At 50.7% G+C, this 8,074-nt stretch overlaps 1 protein-coding gene across 1 annotated transcript in view; it reads right to left on the bottom strand.

The window, feature by feature from the left end:
- Window positions 1–333: 333 nt before the first annotated feature.
- LOC124622999 (ras association domain-containing protein 10-like) overlaps window positions 334–8,074 on the bottom strand; it is a 1,089,376-nt gene continuing 1,081,635 nt past the window's right edge. The window contains exons 8-10 of the mRNA XM_047148789.1: window positions 6,239–6,601; window positions 6,025–6,196; window positions 334–824 (exon numbers count right to left, since the gene is read on the bottom strand). Of these exons, the coding sequence (XP_047004745.1) occupies window positions 334–824; window positions 6,025–6,196; window positions 6,239–6,601 (1,026 nt within the window). The remainder of the gene's footprint in view (window positions 825–6,024; window positions 6,197–6,238; window positions 6,602–8,074) is intronic.

The following is an 8,074-nucleotide window of genomic DNA, read 5'->3' as shown; positions in this document are numbered from 1 at the left end:
GAGTAAATGACCATAAAAGACGATTGGGGGGGGGGGGGGCATGTGTTATTCTGAATAGTGAAGGAATAAATCTATCACGTCCTTGACATGGGGAAAACAATAAACATTTTGAATAATTAATAGAACCAGAAGCAGGCATAGACCAATGATTTCAGTAGTAAGATCAGTGATACAGTATGTCAGTAAAACATGATATCGTGTCCACTCAGGCTGACACACAGTTTCCAGGCACTATCATTTATTGCCGGTGACTGCGGTAGTCTGGTAATGAAAGCGTGGTTGCAGCGGCAGGCGCGTGGCTGGTAACTGGGACGTGGGTTGTCTGCCTTCAGGTCAGACGAGCGTGTCGAGCGGGTGCGGCTGCAGCTGCAGCTGCAGCTGTGGTGGTGGCGGGCACGGGCAGAGGGCGTCGGCCTCCTCGCTGCCGCTGTGCAGCGAGCTGAGCCCCGTGTCCGAGTTGGAGTCGAGGCTGGAGTCCAGCAGATGCAGCTGGCTCTCCAGCAGGTGCAGGCGGTGGCGGCGCTCCGCCAGCTGCGCGTCGGCGCTGGCCAGCGCGCTCTCGTTGCTCTGCAGCTCGGCGCGGCCGCGCTCCAGCTGGCGCGACGCCGCTTCCAGCCGCTCCAGCAGCACGCGCCGCACCTCCAGCTCGTCGCCGCCGGCTGGAGGCTCCTCGTGGCGGGTCTGCGGCTGCTGGGACTGCAGCGAGCGCACCTGCAGCGTCAACCGCACCAGCGCCGACTCCTCCCGCTCCAGGCGTCTGTTCAGCTGCACCAGCCGCTCCATCAGCTCCACGCGCTCCGAGAGGTCGTCCGGAACCGCCGAGTCTGTAATAAAAGGATCGTCTTGTTATCGTCGCAGAATTACTTCTTCACCTCATTTATGCAGGCAGAACAACTCGATATGCTTTCTGCAAGCATCAGTCTTGGAAACATCTCTAGCTCTGTAAATAAAACTGCAACCAGTCACTTTTTTGAGTAACTATGTGAGCCCTAGTAAAATTTGCTGCTTTGAAGAGCGCGCCGCAGCGCGTATTGTAAAGCAGTCGCACTCCGTTTCTGGTGGTGGCGCCGCTGTGGTAATCGCAGCTTTGGTGTCTCACTCTGGTGGAAAAGGGGAAAGGTTGTCTGTTCACGTGTATTTAAGGGGCTCTATGAGCTCGGCAGTTGGCGTTCCCTCCCTGCAAACAAATGCCTCTTCATGCATACCCTCTCTCAGCACCAGGTTGACTCCTTCATCCTTAATGAAACCTTCCTCCAACCCCACCATGTTGTCCGCACCTCCCCCTATCTCCTACACTGCACTGACAATCCCCTTCCCCTAGCCCAAGGTGGGGTTGCTTTAGGCCACCTCAAGCATCTCCCTGTCCGGCGACGACCCCTCCTCAATGACCTGACCAAACACCTTCTCCTCAGCCTATTTTTTCCCTCCCTCACCATCACCATCACCCTCTCCTCAGGGCTCCCTCTCCTCCCCCTCCCTCCTCCTGAGCAGCTTCCCCCTCCTACTCCCCCTCCCTCTCTTGTGCCCCCTTTGAGTGTCTCTGCACTCCCTCCTGCCTTGTCTTCCCTTTTCATCTCCAGCCCCACGTGTCTCCTGCGTCTTAGTGTAGCCACCTACTCTCTTCATCCTGCCGTTTCCCCTTGCTCTCCCAGCCTTTTTCATCCTCTCTGACTTTTCCCTCGGCTTTCCCACCTGGCAGTTTTATTCTTCGTCGTGTGTGCTCCAAGTGGGTTTTAAGTGTGTCGTTCTGGAGTGTTTTTAATACTGTGGCCGACTTTTAACCTGTGCATGTGCATTCAGTGTCTTCTCTGTGTTTTAAGAATCGCCAAATGTGTTTTTTAACTTTCTGGTGACTTTTTTAACTGTTCCCCATGAAGGTCTCCATGTCAGTGTATTTTTACCTCTATTTTCTCCCCTTACTCTGTTTTATGCTCCCCCTTTTTTATCGCCTTATGTATGTAACATTTTAGTCTTGTTTTAGTTGTCATGTCACGCGGCTGAAGAGCGGCAGATTGTGCCGCTGTTAGTCCTCCCCTGCCCATATGTGGCAGGGAATGAAATCACAAAAAAAAAAAACTCGGCAGTTGGTGAGTCTGAGTCGCCGAGTCTGGTTAGTCGGTCAGCCAAGTTACTCTTCGTCTGTCTCTCGTCCGCCTTGGTGAGACGGTTAGTGTCAGTCTGTCGTCCGGAGTACTAGTATGTGTTACGCCGCCAGTCTGCTCGAGTTGGCCCAGGCAACGGGCATTGACGGTTAGATCGATCGGTTGGTCGGTCGCGCACTGGCACACAAGATGACTTCTCCGCTTGCAGCGTCGGCGCATGCGAGGTCGCCACATGAGTCCAGTGGCCGCGCCGTATAGCGAGGCGTAGTGGCTTCGCGGCCGACACGAGAGAAACAGGAGTCAACCCACGACATCGGTCTGGCCGGGGAGAGCTGCGACGCAGTGAGACGGGAGATCGGCGCGCCTTCCTGTGCCCGTTGAAGCGGTTGGCAGCGGACGGTTCGGGAGAGCGTTTTGAGGGTGCTGCGCCCGGTCTTCGCCAGAAATCGCATTTATTAGAAGCTGAGTGATTAGTGATATGTTGTTTCAATTACTTATTAAATTCTACTTGTGTTGTTGGTCAGTCTCTGGTCCCCAGCTTGCTCGTTTGTCTCTCGTCCGCATTTGTTAGGCAGTTAGTGTCGGTCTGTCTGTCTGTCGGTCTGCCATACGTTAATAGCTGCCTGTGTCATGTTTGTCGGATTCGGTGTTAACGAATTTATAGAATTAAAGTAAGGTCCGAATTCCTGAAATATGTTTTTATCTTGCTTATCATCTTGCGAGGCGGTAAGTGTGTGATGAAGAGCCGGCTGGAATGGCCAAGCGGTTCTAGGCGCTACAGTCTGGAACCGCGCGACCGCTACGGTCGCAGGTTCGAATCCTGCCTCGAGCATGGATGTGTGTGATGTCCTTAGGTTAGTTAGGCTTAAGTAGTTCTAAGTTCTAGGGGACTGATGACCTTACGCCATCTTGGAACCAGCGCCTGTATATCCGCACGGTAGAATTCTGGACCAGCCTGTTGGAGCCACTGATTGGCAGCGTACACAAGGGAGTCATCATCTTCAAACCTTGTTCCACGAAGAGAGTCTTTCAGTGGCCCAAAGAGATGATAGCCACATGGAGCCAGGTCAGGACTGTAAGGCGGGTGTTACAGGGTTGTATGTCCGAGTTTTGTGATCGCTTCCATTATTTTTTGACTGACATGTGGCCGTGCATTGTCGTGTAGCACCAAAACATTCTGCTTTTGCCGATGTAGTCGAACACGACTCAGTCGAGCTTGAAGTTTCTTCAGTGTCGCCACATATGCATCAGAATTTATGGTGGTTCCACTTGTCATATTGTCCACAAGCAAGAGTCCTTCGGGATCGGAAAACACCGTAGCCATAAATTTCCAGCAGAAGGTGTGGTTTTGAATTTTTTTTCTTGGGTGAATTTGCATGATGCTACTCCATTGATTGCCTCTTCGTCTCTGGCGATAAATGATTCTCGTACTGTTCCAAAAGTTCGCAGAATACCGTTTTTCTTGTTTCTCTGTGAGCCACTGTCAACATCCTTGGAATCCACCTTGCACAAACCTTTTTTAACGCTAACACTTTCAGTATTCTACAAACACTTCCTTCCCCTATCCCATCGTAGTGTGACAATTCGTTCACTGTGATGCGTCTGTCAGCAGTCACCAGTTCGTTAACTCCCTGCACATTGTCTGGAGTGTGCGCAGTACGAGGCATGCCGCTGCGAGGACAATCCTCAATATGGCCGTGCCCGCTTTCATCACGTAACCTGCTTGCCCACCGACTAAATGTACTGCGATCGGCAGCAGCATCTCCATACACCTTTTTCAACCTCTTGTGGATGTTTCCCACTGTCTCGTTTTCAGTTCACAGGAATTGTATGACAGCACGTTGCTTCTGACGAACGTCAAGTGTTGCAGCCATCTTGAAGACATGCTGTGACGGCCCCACTCACGGAAACAGGTTGAACTAAGTTTGAAAACAAGCGGGAAGGATGTATCTACACACTGTAAGACTTTCACAAATGCAGAATGAAAAGTGTATTTTTACAAAAATAGTGTGCATTTCATTTGGAGTGACCCTCGTATTTACTATGATAATTTGTTCGCTAATCATTTTTGCTCTTGTCCAGCTTTCCTACGACAACAGTTGCCGACCATTCTGCAGCCGACCTCTCCGTACCATTGTGTATGAAGTCATATTGAATAGTAACAGCGATCAACTGACAGAAAAGTAAGCATATTTTGTGTAAACATGGATCGTGAATAACTACCTTGCGACAAATACGTCCAGTTTCGATAAATTGAAATTATGTGCCCAGAAATTAGTGATATTTGCCGAAATCCTGTTTCGTAAACTGAAGGAACTGTGTTCTGTTTGTGTTGCGGCCATAATACTTGTTCAACACTAGCCCTAAATCAAAAATTCTTCCACTGTTTCTGCTAGACCCTAGTCAAAGGGACGTCGTTGATATTGACCTGGAATACAGTGAGTATTAGTACCTCTGGAAAGATCCCTAGGTGCTTCATGTAAAGCATGAATGTAACCAACTACACTACTCGCCATTAAAATTGCTACACCACGAAGACGACGTGCTACAGACGCAAAATTTAACCGACAGGAAGAAGATGCTGTGGCATGCATATGATTAGCTTTTCAGAGCATTCACCCAAGGTTGGCTCCGGTGGCGACGCCTACAACGTGCTGACATGAGGAAAGTTTCCAACCGATTTCTCATACACAAACAGCAGTTGACCAGCGTTGCCTGGTGAAACGTTGTTGTGATGCCTCGACTAAGGAGGAGAAATGCGTACCATCACGTTTCCGACTTGGATAAAGGTCGGATTGTAGCGTATGGCAATTACGGTTTATCGTATCGCGACATTGCTGCTCGCGTTGGTCGAGATCCAACGACTGTTAGCAGAATACAGAATCTTTGGGTTCAGGAGGGTAATAAGGAACGCCGTGCTGGATCCCAACGGCCTCGTATCACTAGCAGTCGAGATGAGAGGCATCTTATCCGCATGGCTGTAACGGATCGTGCAGCTACGTCTCAGTCCCTGAGTCAACAAATGGGGGCGTTTGCAAGACAGCAACCATCTGCACGAACAGTTCGATGGCGTTTGCAGCAGCATGGACTACCAGCTCGGAGACCATGGCTGCAGTTGCCCTTGACGCTGCATCACAGACAGGAACGCCTGCGTTGGTGTACTCAACGACGAACCTGGTGCACGAATGGCAAAACATCATTTTCTAGGATGAATCCAGGTTCTGTTTACAGCATCATGATGGTCACATCCGCATTTGCCGACATCGCGGTGAACGCGCACTGGAAGTGTGTGTTTGTCATCGCCACACTGGCGTATCACCTGGCGGGTTGGTATGGGGTGCCATTGGTTACACGTCTCGGTCACCTCTTGTTCGCATTGACGGCACTTTGAACAGTGGACGTTACATTTCAGATGTGTTATTACCCATGGCTCTACCCTTCTTTCGATCCCTGGGAAACCCTACATTTCAGCAGGATAATGCACTACCGCGTGGAGGTCTTGTATGGGCCTTAAAATGTTCGACCGGTGCCCTGGCCAGCACATTCTCCAGATCTCTCACCATTTGAAAACGTCTGGTCAATGGTGGCCGTGCAACTGTCTTGTCACAATACGCCAGTCACTACTCTTGATGAACTGTGGTGTCGTGTTGAAGCTGCATGCGCAGCTGTGCCTGTACACGCCATCCAAGCTCTGTTTGACTCAATGCCCAAGCGTATCAAGGCCAGAGGTGGTTGTTCTGGGTACTGCTTTCTCAAGATCTATGCACCCAAATTGCGTGAAAATGTAATCACATGTCAGTTGTAGTATAATATATCTGTCCAATGAATACTCGTTTATCATCTGCATTTCTTCTTGGTGTAGCAATTTTAATGGCCAGTAGTGTGGATTGGCCAGAATGTGGGTGTGATACAATATACTGACCATCCGAGCTGACGGCGTCGTCCGAGAGATCGGCGTCGTGGTCGTGATCGTGGTCCACAGGCACGCGAGGATGCGTGACAGGCGGCGAGTCGGCAGTCCCCGAGCTGGTGGCGGCAGGCGACGTGTCGCTGACGACGCCGCTGTCCTCCGCCCCCGCCGCCCCCAGCGCCGGCGGCGCCTCGCTGCCGGTGCCGTCGGCGCGCGCAGAGTCCGCGGCTCCGGGCCCGAGGTACGCCTCCAGCAGGTAGTTGGAGCCGAGCCGCTTGAGGCGGCGGCGGTGCGTGCGCAGCTCCAGCGAGCTGATCTGCCTGTCGCGCTCGCCCAGGCGCGCCAGCTGCTCCGCGATGGTCTCCCCCTGCTCCAAGACCAGCCGGAGCAGCCGCCGCACCGTGGCAGTGTTGCCGTCCTCGTCCTCTTTCTGCTGGCGTTCCACGCCACGCGGGTGCTGTTCCTGGTGGCGGTGGTGGTGATGGTGGTGGTGGCTGCGGGGTCGGCTGCGGTGCTGGTGGTGCGATCGTCGACGGCTGCTGTTCGCTGCCTGCTGCACGTCGTCCGCATGTCTCAGGATCAGCCGCACCTAACAATGGTAGCTTAGTCATTACCAGAGAAATAAAAACTTTGACGACACGCTTTTCTAATTTATTTTACACGTCTAGTTCCGTAGGACCAAATTGAGGACCAAATCTCCAAGGTCATGGAACGTGTCAGTACATGAAATTACAACACGAAACTAATAATAGATAAAATAAAATGTTTACGAACCCAAAAAAAGACAAGTCTTAATTCTAAGCAAATGCGTATAACATATGAATCAGCTTCATTTTTCAAGCAAGCCCTCTACAGAATAGAAGGAGTGATCCGTGAGGAAACTCTTCAGTTTCGATTTGAAAGCGCGTGGATTACTGCTAAGATTTTTGAATTCTGGTGGTAGCTGAATGAAAATGGATGCAGCAGTATTCTGAAACATTTCTGCATATGAGTCAAAGAAGTGCGATCCAAATGCAGATTGGATTTCTGCCTCGTATTGCTGAGTGAAAGCTGCTTATTCTTGGGAATATTTTAATTATTCGTGTGGCTAGGGCCCCCACTCGGGCAGACCGTTCCCGGGTGCCGATCTTTCAATTTGACGCCACTTCGGCGACCTGCAGAGGATGAGGATGATAGGATGATGATGAGGACAGCACAACACCCAGTCCCTGGACGAAGAAAATTCCTCGACCCAGCCGGGAATCGTACCCGGACACAGAGGATTGACAAAACGTCACATTGACCATTCAGCTACCGAGGGCAGACGTTTGGGAATAAGCTGATATTGTTAACAAGAAACGACAGTGAAGAATACATATAATTTTGAGAGGCCATCGTCAGAATACCCAGACTAGTGAACAGAGGTCGACAAGTGGTTCACGTACTTACACCACTTATTGCTATGCTATTCTGCGGCTGACCTTACCTGTCCACTCTGGTATAATTCAACTCATGCCAAACAGGAGGATGTAGCTCTCAACGAAACGTACATGCGGAATTATAACAGGTTGCTTGAAATCCACTGCAGTCGAATGGCTTTACCACCTCTCAGGAATAGCCCCACCACCTGTTCGAAGAGAGATAGCTGCGAACAAGGAAAGAAAGGCAGTCGAACAGGAAATTACCCATTCTCTGGATGGACATGAACCGCATCCGCACCGACTGAGGTCAAGGATCAGTTTCCTTAAGATATCAAAGGACCTTAGAACCACTGCTGAAAAAGCTAAGTTACAACTATGGAGGGCTACGACCTACCTACCCCCTGGTTGGAAAAGAGTTGTTGAAGCTTTACCTCCAGGCCATGACGGAGAATGGACAACTTGGAAGTCCCTGAACAGAGTGAGATCCGGAGTTGGAAGATCAAAACTTGGCAAGATGGGGATACAATGATCCAAATAATTTTCGGTGTGACTGTGGGGAAGAACAGACAGTTCGGCATGTGCTTTGGTGTCGATTGTGCCCAGTCTCCTGTACAGAAGATCTTCAACAAGCAACAGAAAATGCTCTGGAAGTGGCCAAGTTT

The sequence above is a fragment of the Schistocerca americana genome, chromosome 7 (assembly GCF_021461395.2).
Source record: "Schistocerca americana isolate TAMUIC-IGC-003095 chromosome 7, iqSchAmer2.1, whole genome shotgun sequence".
Taxonomy (NCBI): Eukaryota; Metazoa; Arthropoda; class Insecta; order Orthoptera; family Acrididae; genus Schistocerca; species Schistocerca americana.
The sequence above is the reverse complement of the archived record's forward strand: the minus strand, read 5'-3'. Positions and strand labels throughout refer to the sequence as shown.